Source organism: Muntiacus reevesi, chromosome 18, assembly GCF_963930625.1.
Source record: "Muntiacus reevesi chromosome 18, mMunRee1.1, whole genome shotgun sequence".
In the NCBI taxonomy this organism is placed as follows: Eukaryota; Metazoa; Chordata; class Mammalia; order Artiodactyla; family Cervidae; genus Muntiacus; species Muntiacus reevesi.
In genome coordinates, this window is record NC_089266.1 from 23,755,918 (window position 1) to 23,777,652 (window position 21,735).

Genomic DNA, 21,735 nt, shown 5'->3' on the forward strand with positions numbered 1-21,735 from the left:
CATAAAACTGCAAGTGTTGGGGAGAAGAGGCAACCTTGTACACTGTCTGTGGGAATGTAAATTGGTGCAGCCACTGTGGAAAACATCCTCACCGACATTTATCTGTGGTCTTTTCGGTGATAGCCTTTCTGACAGGTGTGAGGTGACATCTCACTGTGGTTTTGGTCTGCACTTCCCTGCTGATTTGTGATGCTGAGCATCTTTTCATGTGTATATTGGTCATCTGTATGTCTTCTTCAGAAAAAAATGTCTATTCACATCTTCTGCCAATTTTTTAATTTTTTTCTGCCTATTTTATTTTATTTTTTTCTTTTTCTGCCTATTTTAAAATCGGTTTATTTGGTTTTGAAATTGAGCTGTATGAACTCTTTTATATATTTTGGATATTAACCCCTTATCAGTCATTTCATTTACAGATATTTTCTTCCATTCAGTCATTTGTCTTTTCCTTGTGTGGATGGGTTCCTTTGCTATGCAAAAGCTTTTAGGTTTAATTAGGTCACATTTGTTTATTTTTGCTTTTGTTTCCTTTGCTTTGGGAGACAGATCTTTTTTGTATTTTCCAACCGTCCAAGGATGAACGTGCATTATTTTTAACGGGCGGATAGGGGTAAAAAACCAACCAACCAAACAAGCAAACAAAAACCAAGGAAAACCCAACAATCTAGAAAGGGAACTTGGTCACTACCTCCTCTCCTGACAGGGGTCTCTAAATTATCCTTCCTTCAGGCATCTCCGCCTCCTTGCCTCTTGTCCTCACCCCTTGCGGGCTCTTCCAGCCCACGCAGCTCCTTCTCTGTCCTCCCCTCGGTCAGGACTTGCTTTTCGAGATGGTCATCCATGGGACACATTTCATACCTATGAGATGGCGAGGATGAGTGGTCCAGGCTGTCCGGGGAGACTGTCCAGAACTGGGTTCCCAGGCCCCTTGCCCTCTCTGCAGCGGGAGCGCTGCAGACGGAGGCGCGGTCCCGCGTCCCGCAGCGCCCGGTGAACCTGTGGGACCAGGGGACCCGCGATCATCTGCGCGGAGGAAGAACGCGGAGATTCCAGCCGTTCTGCGGTCCCCGGGTCTTCCCTGCACCCCGAGCCCCGCAGTCCCCGGGGAAACGCGGAGGCGACTGAGGACTCGGCGCGCCGCTCCCTCCCGCCTGGCTGGCGCCCTAGATCCGGCGTCTGCGGTCCTCGGGCTCCACCCCGCGGCCACGGGGCCAGCTGCACCCGGGCTGCACGGCTCTGGCCCCCAGGGCTACTGCGAATCTGGGTGTCCACAAGCGCCGGGGCCACCTCCCACTCCGGCCACCCTGAATCGGTGCCACAGGTGAAGATGAAGGTTAAAGTGAAGGTGATGCCTGGGGCAGGTGCCCATTTCTGCCCCCTTAATCTTCATCAGCCTAGGACGTGTTGCCCTTTCAGGACTTTCTGACCACTTTAGCCTGGAGTGTTTGATGCAGGTGGGTCAGCGGCTCCTCACAGCCCGAGTCTCCTTCACTGGGGAGGGGGTCAGGCTAACAGACACAGGGGTGCTGTGTTCTGTCTCAGGTACTGATGGTGAGGGGCCCATAGAGTGGGGGGTGTCGCCCTTCGCCCTCCACCAATGTTTGAACCTCACATCTTTGGGGGAAGATGCTTTGTATCCTTCTTTTCTTGGCCAAAGTATTGGGAAACTTAAGGCATCGACTGGTGTCTGCGTGCCCACACTTGACCTCTGCCTCCTTCTCTCTCAGGAGGTCTTGTGCTGCACTAGAAGGCAGCAGAGCTGGTGGTCATTCTGGTCGAGGTCATCTGAAGCCACCCTTGTCCCGAGTGCTGATGCTTAGAGAACAGTGGGTCCCACAATCTCTTTTGAAAAGGAGAGAAACTGGCCCATTATCATTATACCCACCCTGGTGGCGGTTTAGTTGTTAAGTCCTGTCTGACTCTTGAGGCCCCATTGACTGTCGCCCGCCAGGCTCCTCTGTCCGTGGGATTTCCCAGGCAAGGATATTGGAGTGGGTTGCCATTTCTTTCTCCAGATGATCTTCCCAAGCCAGGGGTCAAACCCAGGTTTCCTGCATTGCAGGCTGATGCTTTACCGACTGAGCCACGAGGGAATCTCCGATACCCACCCTACAGAAGGAGAATTGGAAAAGGGCAGAAATGGCAGTCAGAGCCAGAACTTAGATCGCCTGGTTCTAAGTCCAGGGCTCTGACCTGCCCTCTATGCCTTGAAGGTGGTGGAAGGGGACGGTGCTGGCCTCTGATGACCTAGCTTGGAGGAGAGAGGCTGCCTTGGGCCCCTCTTGCTAGTATTGCTGGTGGAGGTGGGGAGGACTCCCCGCCTCCCACTTCTCCAGCTCTTTCCAGGGTCCTAGGCCAGAGGACTTCCCACAGCAGCCAAGATTACTCTGCTAAACTGGCACTGGCCTAGCTTCCTTCTCATCCCCAACTTCATCCTTCCCAGGAGGCGCAATGACAGCCCTTGACACCCGACACCGCCCCCCACACACACACCATGCATATACCCTTGAGAAGCACAACACAAGGAGTCTTCCCAGGCCTGGGACAGGAGTACAAATGCAGGCCTCCAAGCGTGTGTGCTAAGTTGCTTCAGTCGTGTCTGACTCTTTGCGACTCTATGGGATGAAGCCCACCGGGGGTCCTCTGTCCATGGGATTCTCCAGGCAAGAATACTGGAGTGGGTTGCCATGCCCTTCTCCAGGGGATCTTCCTGACCCAGGGATCAAACCCAAATCTCCTGCGTTGGCCAGTGGGTTCTTTACCATTAGCACCACGTGGGAAGCCCCTCGTGTATTAAATACTGTAAACCAAGCTAACACATAAAATATGTTCTATTGTCCAAACTTGACATAATGTAACTTCATTATGACCTGAAAGGTCAAGTTCCTATTTAGAATTCCAGACTCCTCCGAGTTCCTCACTAGTGAGGGGAGACCTGGCCCTAGGCCAATGGCAGACCCCCATTTCTGTCATGGGTTGGAACTGCTCACGCTGGCAGGCAGTTAACCCTGGACAGAGTGTGCCTGGGAAAGATCCCTGCGCTGTGATATAGAAGCCAGTTGGTCAGGAATTCCGTCCACCTTACAGATCCCTTTCCCCGTGGGAGGGGCGCTGTCAGAGGAAAGCCAGGACCAGACCTTTCAAAGCTGAGGGCACTGGCAGGGGCACCTCTTGTCTGGACTGAAGGGTGGCCCTCTTCCTACTCTGCATTCTACCTGCCTGTCTCTTTGGAAATCCAAAGTTAGGGGACAAGACTAATTCAGAGATTCCTGCCCTAGTATGTAATGGGTCTAAGGGCTGCAGAAGCAGGAAAGGTTTCCTGCTTGGCTTTCACTCGGGTTTCCCAGGAAAGGGGGTTTCCTGGCCCAGTGAGTGTTTTCTGAAGAATAAAGGTGGGGACTTCCCTGGTGGTCCAGTGGCTAAGACTATGCTCCTAATGCAGGGAGCTCAGGTTTGATCTCTGCTCAGGGAACTAGATCCCACATGCTACAACTGAGAGTTCACATGCAATAACTAAGACCTGATGCAGCCAAATAAATAAATATTAAAAAAGAAAAAACAGTGAAGATGGACAGCGGTTGAGGGCACTGCTGATAAATGGTGTCTGTGTTGTGAGCTGGGGACCAGCCTCTGAAAATTGTAGGGGTCTGATACTCTGAGCCAACAGTGGGTGCCCCCAGCTACTCAGGATGTGCCTGAATCAATCCTTTCAAGACACCCAGACGCCCTCTAGAGGATTCTTGAAGAATCTCACCGCCTCCATCCTGGATACAGGGACTCTGAGGCCAGCTCTTCTCTGCATTCTCTTTCCTTCTAGCTCCTGTCCAGACCCTTCCAATTTCTTCTTCCACTTACAGCCTCTGCTATAGTCCAGCCCACCCATCATTCTGAGAGGCCTCTCCTGTTAGGAACCAGCAAGGCCCAGCATCCCCAGCATCCTGACTTCATGGGGCATAGTGCCAACTGTCTGGATTTACCCATAGGGAAGCACTCCTCCAAATACGTTAGGTCCTGAAAGCATCTTCCAGCAACCTGAAGATTTTGTACTACATGATGACATATGTTCATGAGACATGGATAGTCTCATTAACTCCAGCTTTTACCGCCAAGATTCTCTCAGCCCCCAGGGGCACCCTGCCCAGAGCCCCATGCCGAGCTGACCCTGCTGTAGTGGGGATCTCGAGAGCTCTCAATGACCCCTCTCTACATGGGCTCTTAGGGGGCAGGTGAGGGGAGGATGGCAAGAAGCAGGGTGGATCAGTCCCTGAACTTTTAGGTCAGTTGGCCAGGTGAAAATTCTGAACGAGGAAGAGGTAAGCAAGACTCAGCTCAGGCCAGCCTGTGAGGGGCCCTGTGAAGTCCCTCTGCCCTCCCTGACCACCTAAGTGGCACAGAGACGGGCCCCAGGGGAGACAGTGCTAAGCCCCATCTCCTCCTCTGTCCATTCTGGAACCAGAGGGTCTCTGAAGGGGGAAGTCAGTTGTTCAGCAGGTCTTTTCCAGGAAGGGAGCATCATTAAACTAATGACCAGCCACACGGGGCCCCCTGACCTTTCCTTAAAAAGGATCCCAGGAAATGTGACCTAGGGTCTTTAAGGTGCTTGTGGAGAATGGGACTAGAATGAGAGCGTTGAGGATAGGAGAGCCATGTACCCTTTCGGGGACAGACCGTAACCAGTGGACTTGGAGTGAGACACCAGGACCTTTGCATCCTGAGTGGGCTTCGGTCAGACCCTGAGGGCATCCCCACCACCGCCAGATGTGGCGCTCCTTCTCCCAGCCGTGGAGCAGGTGGGAGAGCCCCTTTCATGGCCACCTGGGCTGCATGGTGTTGGGGAACGAGGAGGGGGGGCCTCCAGCTTGGGGGGGGGTCAGATCTGCACCCTGTCCTCCAGAAGGGAATGTGAAGTGCCCCCTAAGAGCTGCAGATCAGCACATAATGAGTCCACCCACACACCTGCACTAGGAGATGACTAAACCCAGGCCCTGCATCCCTAGGGTGACCCCAGTACCCCTCAGGATTCCTGTCTGGGAAAGCTCAATGCTGCCAGCAGAATTCACTGTTTGTTCTAGCCAACACCTGACCCAGGCCCCTGACCTCCCTTTCTTAGAGCATTTACTAAACAGGGCTTGTCATTGATTCCTTCCTCTGTCCCTCCTCCAACAAGAGTGTTTTTCACCAGAACCTGAACACCACTTCTTGAAGTCACTCATCAGGAAGGATGGAGGCCGTGTCTCCTGGTCTCACTCAGAGGACAGAATCCTGAGATAATTGCCGCTCGTGGGCACCCTGGCCTCATCGTGCTGACACTCCTAACACTGTAGTTTTCTCTTCTCTGAAGCTGCTTGAGACCCCACTGCCCTTCCCCACTCCGTCATGCTCCCCTTAACCGCCCAGGGTCCTCTGCACAGATCAGAACAGAGCTCAGCTCTTTCCCCTCCTGTCGGTAGTCAGTGAGGAAAATCTGTTTTCACCACTTTAAAGTTCGACTATGTTTACCTTTGACACTGGCTCCTGGCCTAACCCTGGTCCAGCGCTCCCGCCCCTCTGCGGTTCACTACAAACACACACACACACACACACACCCCAAACCACCGTTTATTCAGAAGATCCAGGGAATGGGGTGTGGGGGCAAGTTTATAAGTGTTTCTGGCGTTTTTTTGCCCCCTGCTACCTGGGTATCCCCAACAGTAACTCAGTCCTTAGGTTGTCTTTTTTTTAAGATTAAACCACTGATTTGCAATTTTTATTAACAAATTTCATCTATAAAAACCAAGATAATTGATAGCTTGATTTCAACTCAAGTTTTGACAGCTGTTGAAGTTTTACATTTAAAAAAACTGCAAAATGTCAACTAAAAACAACAGACAAAATGCCGGGACATGAGTTTGTACTTAAATTCTACCAACTTCAACAAATAGAGAATGGGTGCATATCAGTTCACATCAGTCCTCTGGTCTGAAGCACACTTTCCACTGGACATGTCTTATTCACTTTTCTGGATGGGTGCACGGGTGGCTTCTTCAGTCGTTAAGTTTTAAAAGACAACTTTAATCTCCCTAGGTGGAGCGATTTGGGGTTGGAGGGTCCACAGCAGGTGAGCTGAAGACTAACAGCTCTTGCCTGCCTCCCTCACCCTCTGCCACCATCCCTGGGCCCTGGTTTTCCTCTGCTGTTAAAGCTCTGATCTTTGCTCATCCAGGGAAACAGGCCCCTGACTTTAAAAACTGGTGTGTCCCACCTTGCCTCTTTCCCAAGTTGAGTCAAAATATGGGCCATTTTGACTATGCTACCCTCTGCCCGGGACTGCTGTATCCTCTGAACAACGCCTGGGGTCTGGGCTGGGCTGCCCTGAGGCCCACAGGGAGCAGTCCTCCTGTGCATCCATCCTCAGACTAGACTGAAAGGGCTGGAGAAGGGGGCTTGGCCTTCCTTCCTCAGAGCAGACTCGAGCACCCTCCATGCCTGTCTTCGTGGTGCCTGGGAGGTGGCCACCCTCTGTACCCACAGTTGCTTCCTCCCCTTCACACTGTCCACAGAGCCCAGCCTGCAGTCAGAAATCCGGGCTCCCCTCAGCCCGGCCTGAGCGCCCCCATCAGCAGCCGTGCACCAGGCCCTGGCTGGGTAGGGAGGGCTTCTGAGAGACAAGGGTCCTCCAGCAGGAATGCCATGACAGAAGCAAAACCGGCCTGAGCACCTTCTTCCCTCCCGCTGTTGAGCTGGCACTGGGGAGGAGAGAGGATACTGGTCTCCATGGCAAAAGCCACAGATGACCTGGTTCCTGTGGGCAGAGGAGTTGCGGCTAGTCTCCTGTCTCCATTAGAAAAATACCTTTGGAATCCGGTCTATTTGAAACTCTAGTTCTTAAAACACGTGGGAGTTGAACATAGGCTGGACGGTCAGGCTGTGTGTGACTCTGGGTAGAAAGAGTCGGGGAGGAAGAGAGCACATCTTGTTTTAAAAGATCCTGAATGTGTGCAGGCTTCGGCTTTTTCTGGAATGGGTTGAGGTTATTTCTGGTGCATGGTGTCAGGACAAACGTGTTCCTTTTAGCACCTTCTGTAAATAAACTGTGGAAATATGGACCACACCCCCCAGCGGTGGGTGGGGTGGGGGCGGGGCTGGAGGCGAGGGAAGAAGAAAGGAACTAGGATTGGAAGGACTGTTTTAGCTCAGGGGACCCCTCTGTTCTTGCCGCTCCCTTGAGAAAGCATGACCTCCCCTCGGGACACCCCTCACACCAGAGCAGAGCCTGTGGGGGCAGTGGGGTGGGCTGAGGGGCTAGGAGACCACTAATGAAATCAGGAGCCTGGACATACGTTCTCCTCTAAGACACAAAGGAAGCCAAATGAGGGAACGGAGTCTCCAAACAGAAAGGTGAAGTACTTGGTCAAGGTCAGAACAACTCTGGAGTAACAGGGCTGGGGAGGTGGCGGGGGATGGGGTGGAGAAATGCAGCTTGCCCTGTTCTCCCATCCCTTCCAGTCCCTCCCCTCCCCGCGTCCTCTCCTTGAAAACTCACTGAGGGAGTGAGAGGGTGCTGGGGGTGGGGGACGGGGACCACACAGGTTTCTGCCTGGGTGAAGAGTCTAGGTTTTCCCTGAGGCACTCAGAAGCAATGGATGTATTTGAAATTTGTTTCTCTTTAAAAATATCGGCCCAAAAGCCAGCAGTAAAATGGAAGTGACTGGAGGCTCTGAAAGTGAAAGAGAAATCGCTCAGTCGTGTCTCTTTGTGACCTCATGGACTGTAGCCTACCAGGCTCCTCAGGACATGGGATTTTCCAGGCAAGAATACTTGGAGGATACTGCTATAGTCCAGGTGAAAGTCGATGAGGGCCCAGTCTAAGCTGGCTATCACTGGGGAAGGGGCCAGAGCTGAGAGCCACTGAGGCACAATCGAGGTGAGGATTAGGGAGAGAGATGACACTGGGCCTTTAGCCCAGGTGAGTGGGGAGCTATGGACTTCCACTGAACTTGAGCCTGCCTGCCTACTGCCTACTCGGTGGAGCCTGACTCTTTGTGACCCCATGGACTATAGCTCCAGGCTCCTCCGTCCATGGAATTCTCCAGGCAAGAACACTGGAGTGGGTTGCCATTTCCTTCTCCAGGGGATCTTCCCAACCAAGGGATTGAGTCTCTTGTGCCTCCTGCATTAGCAGGCAGGTTTTTTTTTTTTTACCAGCTGAGCCTTGAGGAAAGCCTGAGCATGAGCACACGTGTTTTTAAAGGAATGGTCACAGGCCAAAGTTTGAGACAGTCTTTATTGGAGCTTGGAATGTCATAGCAATTCACCTTTATCAGAGGCAGACTGGTAAGATGAGCAGCAACGGCAGCAGACACCCCCTCCCCCCGCTGGTGGGGGGACGTCCGGCCTACATGAGGAATCCTGCTCGCCCGCAAGCAGTACACAGGCACACACGTGCACGCACACACACACTTCTACACAGACACTCACACGTGTTCACTCACTCCCGGTGGGTCAGAGGCCAAGTACCCTTCCTGCCCCGCCTGCTCTGGGGGGATCCGCTGAGCTGAGACTAAAGGAAACCACTTGAGGACCAGGGACGAAGGAGCTGGCGGCTGCAGGCGTTTTGTGGTCTGGGAGAAGGGGATCCGGGAGGATGGGAGAGACTGCCAGGGCCAAGCAGAGGGAGCCCCCCTGGGCCAGGGCATGGAGGGAAGATGCTGGAGATGGGGCGTGGGAGGGACGGGGGTAGGAAAAGGCCATCCCCTCTCCTTCACTCACTCCAACCTCACAGCCTCATAGCTGGGGCTGGAGTCCTGGGCCGAGGAAGCCTGGGGAGCATCAAGGGGTCCCCTGTGTCCTAGGAAGGCACTGAAATGGGGAAGATCTTGGAGGGCCTGGAGACTCCCCCAGGTACCCCAGGAAGGGAAGGAAGGGGGATGACAGAGCAAGGAGGGTCTTACATGCCGGTTGTCTGGGGGCAACAAGACTGGGGAAGCACGAATCCTGCTTCCCACCCCAAACAAGAGGTGGGTGATGGGCTGAGATGAAGCCCCTCTGGCCGGCAGAGGGGAGAGGGCCAGAGCCAGGGCTGCCCCTTCAGTCTCCAGGGCAGCCAGTGGGACAGGCTGGCCTCGTCCGTGTGTCCGTGGGGGCAGGAAGGAGGACCGAGGCCTCCCGCCCCCGGGGCCTGGGCTACCAGAGCACCGCCCCGTCCAGGTTCCCGTAGCCTGGCTCGGCCCGCAGCCGCCAGTACGTGTTGTTCGTCACCCACCACTCCTTCCCGCTGCTGTCCGTCTGCCGCCTGGGGGAGAGGGGCCGGGGAAGGAGGGGGTGAACGTCCAGCACTGAGGCTGCTCCCGAGATGCTGCCCCACACTGCGGGCCCCACTCAAAGCAGCAAGGGACTAGTGGGCAGGGGGTGGCCCTGAGTTCAGAGGAAGGCGGAGCAGCAAGGGTGTGGTGGTACGGGGGCCACGGAGGCACCTGAAGAAGCGAGCCTGGTGGACAATGTTGTTTTCCTCCATCACTTTGCGCCTGTCTCGCTGAAGCTGCTCGATCCTTCTCTTCTGGGCCTCGGCCGCCTGTATGTTCCCCTCCTCCAGGTACCTGGGCACCCAGACTGCCGTCAGTGGAACTGCCCCACCCTCAGGGGTCCCCAAATCCAAGGCTTCTGTCCCTGCCCAGTTATGCCCCCAGACAGGTCCCATCTCCCTGAGGCAACAAGAAGGAAAGATACAGCCCCGGGTCTGTATGGAAACCCCCATGGGGAGGGAGAAGCCCGGTGCTTCCAGAGTGGCTCCCGCCTGGCACTGACCTCTGGTCTGGCCGGAGCCGTGTGTCCGTGGAAGGCAGGGACCGTTTCAGCTCTGCGGTCAGCTCATTCAGCTCCAAGGCAAACTGAGTGAAGCCGAAGTTTCGCTCATAGTTTGGGGGCATTGAGTCTAGGGGGAAGGCAGGGGGCTGGGGCAGGTGGACTGTGCGCAGCTGCCCTCACCCCTGCCCAGCCCACCCCAAGCACCCCACTTACTGGGCTTCCAGATGCACTGACCACCCGGCGGGGGTCCGCGGTACAGCCCCTCATGCCACTTTCCAAAGAGTCGGTGGAGGACACGGCCACTCCGGCTGAACACGGCCCCCTGTACCTCATGGATGTTGGAGCTCCAGTACTTGGCCTGCAGTGGGGGTGGGGCAGGGGGCTTAGGAAGAGGTCCCCTCCCCTCCTAGTGGAGGGGCTGCTGGGTGGAGAGTGCGGGCAGGGGCCGCCCACCTTGCAGAAGGTGAGCTTGCAGTGGCAGGAGCTGTCCTGCGTGTTCCGGATGAGTACCTCCCCGTAGTGCTCGATCCAGCGCTGGCCACTGAGGATGTTGTGAATGCAGGACGTCACCTTATTCCACTCAAAGTGGTCCCCAAACCTGAGAGAGAGAGAGCAGGGCAGGTGAGGGGCAGCTGGCTGGCCCTGGGGAACAAGTGCTACCCTGACCCGGGGAATGTCTCTCTCATCGGAGCAGGTCACACGGGTCTGGGGAAGGAACCCCGGTGTCCTGGTTCCAGCTCGTGGCCCTTCCATGAAGGATGACATATTTATTAAGTAGAGCAGCCTTCCCAGAGAGTACTCAACTAACACATCTCCATTTGCTGAGAAAGCTCCTACATGCCTAAGTCGTGGGAGTGAAAACATAAACAGGGTCCCTACTCTTGGATGCCGCGGACCACGGTGGGCTGATCACATACAACAGCCTGTTTACTACCCACTTCTGCTGGCTGTTACTTATTACTCTTATTTTATAGATGAGCAAACTCAAGTATTTTTGCTGCTGCATAACTGTTAAGTGGCAGAACTAAGACTCCCACCCAGGACTCTTGACCCTGAAGCCCAGGGTCTCCTGCACCCTTCGTACTGGCCTCTGGTTGCAGTTCCCCACCTGTAACATGAGCTAGATGAGGGTGCTTCAATATGGTTTGTGACTCGTCCTAAAACTACTTTAGGTTTCTGTGTGTGTGTGTGTGTTACAGTGCACTCACTTCAAGTCTCAGATGCATTGCTTACTGTGAGTCATGGTCAAAAACTGTGAAAGCCTCTTGGTCAGATGGCCTTGATGAGCCCTTCCAGCTCTAAGACTTTCCCCTTTCTTTACCGACAACTGCTGTAAATACGGGTGTAAAGTGCACAGACACTGCCCCACCCCGAGCAGCTTCAGGATGCCTCCCCATCCCAGCCTGGAGGATGGCCTGTGGGCTGGGCCCAGCTGCCCAGCATTTAGGAACATTCACCTGGGCAGGCTCACGTTGACTGTCCCAACAGGCACAATTTCCAGGGATTTGCCCCAGAACTTGTTCTTCCACTTCATGTCTGGAGTTGGGTTGGGGGAGGGAGAGCAACAGCAGAGGTAAGACCAGAGGGTGTTCCAGGCCCCTCCCCATCTGCCCTTCACTCCCAGCTCCAGCCTTCACCTTGCCAGAAGATGAAGTTTTCAGACTCCGCATGGCACGCTGAGATGGGGGGGTGGTGGGAGACCTTGAGGAGCAAAGAAATTCTCTGGAGGCTTCTCCTGACCCCAGGCCCCCAACACCCCTCACTTTCACCCCCAGTTCCCCTGTGAACCAGAAGGCCAGCTAGTTCCAGGTCTCTTGTCCCTGTCATCCTTGGCCACCACCCAAATTCCATCATCCTCTCCGTTCCCACAAGCCCCAACTTTCACCCTTCTTGCTCACTCCCCTCCAGGGCTCTCCTTGCCTCTCCCCATCCCCTGGCGCCCACCACTGCCTGAGTGTTCTCTACAAAGTGCAATTCTAAGAATGTCACTCTACTGCTTAAAACCCTCCCATGACTCCCTGTGGCCTTCGGGATTTAAAAACCAACCAACCAACCAATCAACTGTTCCTTATCTTCACCCACAGGGTTTCTCAAGGTTTGGTCCTGCCTTGTCTTTCAGCCTTGTCTCGAACTCTTCCCAAACCCTCCCATCCATCCCTGCCTGGAACAGCCTGGTCTCCCACCTCCTTGCACACTTGGCCAACTCCAATCCATCCTTCAAGACTGAGCTCAAGATCATTCACTAGAGCTGAATAGCCTTCTGTGAGCTTCCTCGACCCAGAACACGATGCAAGTGTTTCAAGTCTATCTCCTCAAGGAGTGGGGACCTCCTTTCCTGACTGCCCGTCTGCGGGGTGTTCTCACCCCTGCCCTGGCCTCTTGAAGCCTGGATCCTCCCTGGCCTCATCCACACGGCTCCCGCCAGCCCTCTTCTTCCTGGCCTGTACCTGCTCACTGATGAAGCGGAAGCCTCGGTCAGGGCGCTCACACTCATAGGTCTCCCCTAAGACAGGGTTGAAGGGCTTGCAGCCCGCCCGGTGGTACGTGGAGGAGTAGGCAGACACCGCGAAGGCTGCGATGTACACCTGCAGGGGGCGGGGCGCCAGGGGATCAGAGGAGATGCTAACCCACGGCCACCCCACGGGGCGAGGCCGGCGGCTGGGAGGCGGGGGCGTGGGCGTGGCAGCAGCCGGGGCGGGGCCGGGGCGGGGCTGGGGCGGGGCCGGCGCACCATGCGCTCGCAGGGGTCGGCGGTGCGGCTGGCCCGGTCCAGGAGGCTGCTGTACTCCAGCTCCTCGCAGAGCCGCTGCAGGGTGTTGAGCGGCTCGTTGAGCTGCACCGGCATCGACACCTTGGACAGGTCCTTGCCAATGTTGTTCCGCAAGATGTTCCACAAGCTCACGTCAGTGCCGGGCCCGCTGGCGGCCGGCAGGCATCGGCGGCGGGGCGGCCCCACGGCTCCCCCTGGAACACAGCCCGCCTGTCCCTCTCCGCTGCGCACCACAGCGAGGCCCCTCCCAAGCCCCTGCAGCGCCCCGAGGTGTGCTCACTCCCAGGCTCCAGGCTCGACTCACTACCAGGAGCCGGGGCAGGTGGCTGGGGGCTAATTCCTGATGAGCTCCCGGGGATTCAGGTGGGCACAGGGCTAAGAACCAGAGGACGCTTCCCACTGCTGGAAAAGGAAACCCTGCACCCCAGAACCCCTTCCTGAGTCCCATCCTTGGTTTCTACTCCCTTTCATAAACACAGAAACCAAGGTCAGGATGTAGATTATCCAGCCCATTGTATAGACAAGGAAACAGGCTCCAAGGAGTAAAATGACACTACAAAGCCATGCTGCTATAATAAAAGATGGCAAAGTGGGCTCTTCTGGCTCACTGAGGCCCACATGAGCCTTCTCAGGAGCCCGGCGTGGAGGCCGGCCCCACCCCCCAGACCCACCGCTGGAGCCCAGCTCATAGCTGAGCCTTCCTCACTTCCAGTCACCCTGGAGTCAACGTCCAAAGCTATCAGCCCACCAGTCCTACAAGGGACGACTTCCCAACGGGCCTAGGCCTGGACACACTCCGTTTCTGGGCCCACCTCCAGCCCTCCCTCCTGCTCGCCCGGTGGGCACCTTTCTGACAGCACTCGGCTCCCCGGAGGTCCAGCACCTCCTCTGACAGGCTGGTGGTGACTTCACTGGTGCACGATTCCTCCTCCTCCGAGCCCTGGGCCGGGACAGATGACAGGCCGGGCAGACTAGGCCTCCCCGGGCAGCTGGGCAGTACCCAGGGCCTGGCGAGAGAATCTGCCCAGCTAGCCCTTTGGTGGGAAGGGGAAGAGAACATATTTGGGGGGTCTGAACCCTAAGACACTGCCCCAGGAGGCCTGGTGTCATGGTGTGCCCTGCCGCCTTGGGAGGGAGAGGGCCCCCAGCTCAGGGACCTGGTGGACATGAAGGGAGGGAAGTAAGGGATTCCTGGGATCCAGGGTTGGGAAAGCAAGGGTCAAGGGAATGCAGAGGCTGAAATGGGGTCACAGAAAGATGGCTGGGGGTGGAGCTGAGGCAGCAGTTTCAGGAGAAACCATGAAGATAGAGCACATCAAGCTGGAAGAAGGGTCCTCAGCAGAGATCTCTAAGCAGGGCCACACAAACCAAGTAGGTCTGGCCATGTTCCCAGAGAGAGCGGCTGAGCTGATTAGAAAGGACTTGGGAATCTACTGATTCTAGTCTCCCGGGACCCCAGCCCTCTATTCCCATGGTCTCTCCCCTCTCACAGGCAACTTCCCCCTTCCCTCACCTCATTCTCAGAAGAGCTGGCAGAGAGGAGAACCTCACAGGCATCAAAGAACTCTGTGTGGGAGTCAGCAAGGGATAGGACACTGCTCTGGGACAGCTGGGGGGTCAGCTCTCGCCCCTTCATGTACAGAGCTTCTTGCTGTGGGAACAAGACTGGTGTCAGCCCGAGACCCAGCTGGGAGAGTCGGGCCGGGCTCCCCTGGCCTGACAGTTCCCTTGAGAGGACGTGTGACTGGGGACTTCTACTGTCTGAGTCGTGCAGAGCGGGAGGAGATGTGGAGGGGAGTGAGCATCATGTGGTACGAGGCCTGGGGAAAGATCCTGGCCTGGGAGTGAGGAGACACAGGTTCCATAATAACTGCCTGCATTTCCCAGCACTGACTCTGAGCCCAGTTCCACGCCCTTGGCATGTATCAACTCAATCCAGACACTCACTCTGCAAGGTAGGTACCATTATCAATCCAGACACTCACTCTGCAAGGTAGGTACCATTATCACCCCCACTCTGTAGATTAGGAGACTCGGGGTCAAGAGGTCAGCATGCAGTACAGTCAAATTCAAACCCATATAGTACAGGAGCCTGGGCCCATCATTAGATCCTTCGAGGCTCAGTTTCCTTATCTGTGAACTTAAGGGTAAGAATCAGCTTCCTCACGAGATCCTGACTTAAAAGCGCTCTACACACTATTAAGAAATGATCCAGATATGGCTGTTGCCTGTGTTCTGTGAAAGGGGCTGGAGTTTCAGGTCTGAAAGCGAACCCTGCCTTCACTCCTGCTGAGAAAGGAGGGCCCCACTGCCCAGCCAGCTCCTACCTCCTCGGGATTGAGGGAGCTGAAGGAATCTGCAGTGGTGTCGGAGGAGACGGACAGTGAGTGGAGGCGCCTCGGGCCGGCAGAGGTCTCAGAGACCTGCAGGGAGAGAGTGAGGGTGCTGGTACAGGATGGGGATGGGGGAAGCCCCCCCACACACACACCGAAGGCCTGTCAGGCAGGGGCTGCCTCAACCAACCCCCTTCCCGGTCCAGGCCTGCCCAGGCCGGCCCAGGCCTGCCATCTTCAGGCCGCTCCTCCCACCGACCACCCAGTCCCCTGCTCACCCCCAGCCTGGATGGCTCCGAACCCTGGTGCAGGCCCCTCAGTCGGTCCCGTTCAGCAGTGAGGGCGGCCAGGACGCTGCTGAGCGAGTTGTGCACTGCAGGGGCAGGGCCGGCATCAGACTCCCTTCCTCCCCCTCGCCCTCCCCCACCTGCTCCCCGCCGCCCCTCCAGCTCACACTCACCCTTCTGGGCCAGGGCCCAGAAGCTGCGCTGCAGGTGGGCGTAATCTGGGGGCGGCAGTCCTCGGGGGCCCGAGGGGTCTCGGGACTCCAGGTAGCGAGACAGGTTGGGAACTGAGCCGTGGAGACGACCCACCTGTGGGTGAAGGGGAAGGGTGGAAGGGCCCAGCCTCCTTCGGCGCCTCCCACCCAGTGTCTCAGGGGCCACCTCACCCGCCCGATGGTGTCGTCCTTGGCAAAGCTCTGTGTGCACCACATGCGGCTGGTCCGCTTCCCCTTCTTGGGTCTCTCCGTCGTCACCGAGGCCTGGCAAGTTGAGGTGGATGAGTTTCGGTCTCAGCATGGGGAAGACCCCCAAAGCCAAGTGAGAGGCGGACGGCCACGGAGGAGGAGGCAGAAGACTGACAGCCTGGCAGCCGCCTGGGCACAGAGGGAAGGGGGCGCTCCAAAGGGGCAGAGAGACAGGCCGGAGGCGGTCTGGATATGGTGGGGAGGGGCAACTGGGAGACGGTGGCTCTCCAGGAAATGGCAGCATGTAAGGGGGACAGGGGACCTGTCTGGGGAGGTGATGGAGATTAACAAGGCAAGAGAGGAGAGAGCCCTGTCTCTGTCTGGACCTCACCTGGTGTGTGGGGATGACAGGGGCCGAGGGGATCCGGTGCAGGGACTCCAGGCTCTGGAGGAGTCTGTGTAGTTCCTGGAGCTTGCCCTGACACTCCGAGAGCTCTGTGGGAAGGATGGATGAGAAAGGCCGGAAGTCAACAGTGGCCGGCTTCCCTTCCTCCTCCAGAAACTTCACCAGCAGCCTGGGGAATCCTGACACTGCCTCCCCTCTCCCGCTCACAAGCCCACAGCCGCTTCCAGCTCCCACCCTATGGTTTGGCCTCCATGGCGTATTCGAACCCCAGTCCGCACTGTCCCCAGACCACAGTTCACCTCAGCTGCCTCCACACAGGCCAAGGGACCCTCACCCTTACTCTCCCGACTCGGCCTGCATTTCCCTCTCCCGAGCCAACATCACAGCCCCCAACTCTAGGAACCTGGCGCCAGAACACACTCCTTCCCTGGCAATCCTTCTCAGGGCCCCTCCCTACGTTGGCATCCGGGATCTTCCGTGTCATGAGTGCCAGCCCTGTGTGCTTAGAGCACAAGCCCCGCCATCTCTGTGAGCCTGAGGCTCTGGGGGTAGGGCCTGAGGAGACCTGCTCCGCCTAGAGGTAGAGGCTGTCTCCCCCACCAGACGGAGCCTCCCAGAGCAGGGACAGAGATCACACTTTCTCCTCCTTGTGCCTGCTGATGCCGCTGAGATGCAAGAGCATGGGCCCTCCCCATGGAGGTGCGGGGCTAGGGGTCCCTGTCTCTCACCGTGAGAGCAGCGGTCAAGCCCATCACTGTCCCTCAGCCAGGAAGACACCTTCTCCCGAGGTCCAACCCCTGGCAGAGCTGAGGCATTACCCGCTGCCGGAGGCTGGGCACCGGGAACCTGTGGGGCGAGTCAAAGGTCAGGAAGGCGCCTCCTCTCTGAGTCTCAGCCTGAATCCTCACATGACTGGGTCCTACCCTGGGGCCCATCTTACCTTCTGGTGGGTGGTGCTGGGCAGCAGGCTTCGGGGCACATCCAGGTGCTGGGCTGAGCGGTGGGCACGCAGCTGGGCCACCCAACTCTGGAACAGGTCCTGGGACTTGATCTGCAGAGGTGATGAAGAACGAGAGGGACGCATGAAGGGAAGGATTGCTTTCTAGGGGCAAGAAGTTGAGGCTCTGGTCCCCAGGCAGGCAGGGTCTCTCCCTACAGCACACAGATGGTGCAAAGGCCCCCCTCTGTGCCTGTTCATACAAGAACCAACAGCGCCAGTTTGCCGTTGGCTCTTGTACATGGTGGGAACTCCCCTCTGGTCAAACTCAGATGGCCCCTCAGCCCCTGCCTCTCTCTCCTGTGACCCAGTGCCTCTGCCAGGCTGGGGGGGCAAGCCACCCCCTGCCTCCCACGGATGTCACCTTGAGGTGGTAGATGTTGTCTTCAGTGTCAAGGTCAATGCGCTGGGCCTTTTTGTTGATGGACATGACCGACAGTCGGACATCGATGGAGCCATGGAGCTTCCCCTTGGTGATCTGGGATGGAGAGGTCAAAGAGGAAAAAGGAGGTGAGTTGAGGCCACCGGGGCCACCATCCCCTTGAGGTCATGCTAGGTTCAAAGGTCAGGCAGCAGGTTCACCCTCAGGCTCAAGTGACAGCATCAGCAGGACATGTCAGTCGTCCTCCTGAGCACGGGACAGCCTGCTATGTCATGTCACAACCAGAGCTCCAGGGAGCCCAGAGCAAGGAACACTTCCCACCCTCAGGAGTCTGCAGGCAGGGCTGAGGACGATGAGTCTCCTGGAGAGGGCCTGGGTGTCTAGGTCTTTAGTTTCTTGTTCCTGTCTGAGCATGGTACGAGGACAAGGATGATAAAGTCCCTCAGTCTTGGGCACTAATTTGAGCCTGGCACTGTTCTGAGAGCCCTCACCAAACAAAGACTCTACAAGTGGGTGCTCACCCTCTCTCCACCTTAGGGGTGAGGAGTTGAGACCCAGGGAAGTAACTTGCCCAAGATCCCACATCCAGAAAACAGCATACCTGGGATTCGGGCCTTGCTCTGGGCGATTCCAGAAGCCCCCTGCCTGCCCAGGGCCCCCTCCTCTCACACCCGCAGCCGAGGCCCCAACTCACATCTTGCCGAGTTGTCGCGTAGTGAAGAATCCCATCCTCGAGCACGAAGTACCTCTATGAGGATGCGCAGAGGGAACAGGACCAGGGTGGGGGCCGCGGAGAGGAAAGGGTGTGGGGGAGAGCAACCACACGGAAGCGTCTCCTCACACACACACAGCCTGCGCTGCCCAGAGGCCCCACGCATCCCTTCCGGCCCCTGCATCTGGCCCCTCCCTCTGCCCTGCCGCCCTACCTTGTGCCAGCCCTTCAGAGGCCACTTCCTCTTCTTGAGCAGGTGGCCTTCCTGCCTCTCGGGCATGATACCCTCTGCCCCCAGCCGGCCCCGAGGCTCCTCCACCACCTCCCACAGCTCAGTGGTCTGCAGTCCAGGACAAAGGGCGGGGGGGGGGGGCAGAGCGGTAAGGCAACACCTGTCTGTCCCCTGAGGGCCAGCCCCTCTGCCCTCTGCCCCCGCCCGCTTCCCACCCTCAGACCTGCTGGCCACCGCTGGGCTTTGCAGACTGAGTGCTCTCCGCCAGGGAGGGAGGGTCCCACTCTTGGAAGTCCATGGGGAAGGGAGCAGCCACTCCCTGCTGTGGACGGAGAGCAAAAGGGGAGGGACGTCACCTTGTCCTGAGGGGGCCCTTGAAGCAGAGAGAGACCCTGTTAGCACAGACTTGACTGTCACCTTCCCCACCGCCACCCCCTCCTGCTCCCCCTGAGTCTTGAGAGCCCCAGCACATCTTCCGCTCACCTGCCAAGCCCATCCCGAGCCCATCCCCACTCTGGGCCGGTCACCCTGCCCACACCCTCCAGCTGCGGCCGCTGCCCAGAGAGGCGGAGCGCGCAGCAGGCAGGCCGGTGCCAAGAGAAAACCTCGAAAAGTCTGCTCCGCCCCACCTTAGGCACACACACATTCTCTGGCTCTAGGACACACTAGGTGCTTTCTCTGGAGGATTCCCTGGGGGTAATCAGAGGTGAGCCGGGCAGTGAAGGAAGAGGCTCCGAAATAGGGCAGAGGGATTCAGGGACTGGGCAGGTGAGATCTCACCCCAGCTCCTCTTCCTCAAGATCCCAACCCCACTACCACCACCACAAAAGTGCAGACGCCCCTGCCATCAACCTTTTACAGAGCACCCCCAAAACCCCCGACCCCAGCTCCATACAGAGCCCCCCAGCTGCCTGACCAACTGGCCTCCCTATCCTCTAGCTCATGGGCTCCCATGGTTCTGCCTGGAGAAACTGAGCCCTGGGACAGCCCCCATTTTCCCCTGGGCCCCCCATCAATCATTCTCTTAGGATGCCCACTTCGGACCCTCGGTCCACCGCCCCCCCCAACCTCCTCTTTTCCATCCCAGTCCTTGGGGCTCCTGAGAAACACCATCCACCTGGAGAGAGCTGGGGACAGGCTGATGGAGACATATGCTGAGGTCCACACTGGTCCCTCAGCCGTGCCCACAGGCGCCCTGGGCACCAGTCCTGGCCATCCTGACTCCATGGGGAGATCAATAATGCATGAGACTCTGTGTGTGTGAGATGGGGGAGGGGACTAGAGGGGCAAGGTTGGCCTGAGGCCGTGGAAACAGCTCACATCTTTCGATGGAGCTAGCAAGCACCTGAGGAGCTGAGGTCAGGAGGGACAGGGATATGGGGGGGTGCAGGTGGCGGGAAGGTCAGGGCAGAGGGGTCCATGCCACGCTACGAGAGGCTGATCTGGGGGAAACTCCTGCATTTAGCCATTGGAAGTTCCCAAACTCTTCCAGTATTGGGACATCTCTGTACCCTCTTCCTGGCCCCCTGGGATCCTAGCCCCTCACTGCTTGCGGGTGGAGGGGCAGACTCTATTACGGAGGGCGCAGGTCGAGGTGAGCCAGGTGGGTGTCCCCTTTCCAGCTCCATTCCCGCCCTCATCTCCGGAGCAGTGACCCGCCAGCTTCAGGTGGGAGGAAGCCCTCTCAGGGAATGTCAGCTGATGCCAGGGTAGCCCCCTTACCCCAGGGTCCATGGACGCCAGTGCTCCTTGGCCCGAGCACCACTCCGCCTCTGAGTCACGGTCTCCGAGCCACCCGCTCCCTGATCTCAGAGCTGAGCTGTGGCGGCAGCTGCAGCAGGAACCAGGAAGGAAGGAGACGTCGGAGCCTCCCCTCTAGCCGGATCTCCTCACCTCCCCCTCCTCGGCCCCTCCTCCTGCCGAGCTCCAGGCGGCCGCTCAGCTCTGCCCCCCTGCTCCCCGGAGGACTCAGGGCTGAGTCGACGCCCCAGTGCCCAGGAGGCTTGGGAGTGAGGACAGAGTCCCCCTTGGGCACAGTTCCAGATAGATCACAGAGTACTGGGGAGTTGCTGGCCTCAAGCCAGCAGTGGTAAAGAATTTACTCATACCAGCATGGCCTTGACCTGTTAGTACCCAAGGCCATTTCCTTGTTAACCCCCGCTCCTCGTTTTACAACTGAAAATAGGTGGCTAGATTTGGAGCCAGCAGAGCTATCAGGTTGACAGGAAGGGAGGGATGCCCTGAGGGGACACAGTTGATGGTGCCAAGGGCACAGTCAGCAGGGCAGTCAAGGTTAAGAGGGCCACAGTGAGGCTGTCACTGGGGGTGATGCGCCTCCAGGTCAGGACACATGGGGGCCGGAAGCAGCTAGGTGGTAGGACACCCCTACCCACCCCCGGCCTACCAAGCCTGGATCAGGAGCAGGTCCAGGGCAGTGACCAGCTGGCTGGTAAAGAGCTAGCTCAACCTCCCTCTCTGAGCACCTTTGCCCTTCTGCTGGAGTCCAGCTGCTCAATTCTAATTAAAAACTTGCTCTTGCTGAAAAATGTCTGGAATTTATTCAAATGGATGTGAACTGGACTGACAGCTTTAAGTGCAGTAAAGCCCCTTTCCAGAAAGAAATGGGTTTTGAACGGTGGGGCCTCAGGCACTGCCAGTGGGTGAAGGGTGCAGTCTGAGGTTCTTTGACTCCCAGTGTGATGTGGGCCACCTTCCCATCCAGCTGTCACCGCCTGGGTCTCGGTTTATCCTTCAGGGTCTTTTATCTCTCAGATGCGTGCGCTCTGCTCCATTCAGAACCTCGGCACCGCTTGGGCCACCCCAGGAGGGCGCTGTCAGCACCTGGCAGGATTCTGGAGCCAGGGAGAGCGCTGGGCAGCACTGGCCAGACTAGCTCTGGCACCCAAGAGCCTCAAGGGCCTTTTAATCCTTTATGTTGATTGAGCATCCCTGGGTGAAGGGCACAGAGCTGGGCATGGTGGGAAGCTGATCCTGGACCAGGAAGGAAAAGCTGCCACAGATTGCCACTGCCAGAGAAGCGTCTGTCCAGGACCAAGGAAGCTGCGGCACTGCTCCAGGTCCCAGAAATGATCCACGGCCACCTCCGTGCATCGCCCGTGTCTACCTAGAACGGGCTCCCATCAAGGACAAGGGTGGGCTCTGAGTTAAACATCCTCCATGAGAAACTTTCAGTTCCCTGAGATCTGGATGAAGACTCCTACTAAGAGCCCTCAGACCCGGGCGTTAAAACAGAATCCTGGTTTTTCCTCCCTCAGCTCTTTTGGTTTGAACCACCTGAGACGTCAGCCACTTAGTAAAGTGGGCAGCTGCCTTCAAAAGGACAAGCATGTAAGCAGTGTCATTTGTGGGAGCAGGTACAGGGAAGTGACAGACTCGGACATGGGAAGAGGCAGATGTTCTAGGAAGGGAAGT

General features: G+C 57.3%; 1 protein-coding gene across 4 annotated transcripts; it reads right to left on the reverse strand.

Moving 5' to 3' along the window:
* Nucleotides 1-8,257: 8,257 nt before the first annotated feature.
* OSBPL7 (oxysterol binding protein like 7) lies at nt 8,258-20,210 on the reverse strand. Of its 4 annotated transcripts, none has more exons than XM_065910218.1 (23): nt 20,026-20,208; nt 18,527-18,622; nt 18,286-18,411; nt 18,054-18,107; nt 17,342-17,455; nt 16,921-17,031; nt 16,709-16,826; nt 15,966-16,069; nt 15,557-15,649; nt 15,347-15,479; nt 15,165-15,259; nt 14,881-14,976; nt 14,067-14,204; nt 13,400-13,493; nt 12,515-12,747; nt 12,231-12,368; nt 11,421-11,484; nt 11,241-11,319; nt 10,237-10,381; nt 9,997-10,141; nt 9,784-9,910; nt 9,453-9,575; nt 8,258-9,271 (listed from the first exon to the last, which is right to left on the reverse strand). In XM_065910218.1, the coding sequence occupies exons 1-23, from the start codon at nt 20,035-20,037 to the stop codon at nt 9,163-9,165; spliced, it is 2,547 nt and encodes an 848-aa protein (XP_065766290.1). In that variant the 5' UTR covers nt 20,038-20,208; the 3' UTR covers nt 8,258-9,162. The 4 variants fall into 4 exon arrangements, 3 of the variants coding, with proteins under 3 accessions (XP_065766290.1, XP_065766289.1, XP_065766291.1); XM_065910217.1 differs by having other exon boundaries at nt 18,527-18,625; XM_065910219.1 differs by having other exon boundaries at nt 18,527-18,676.
* Between the last annotated feature and the right edge of the window lie 1,525 nt (nt 20,211-21,735).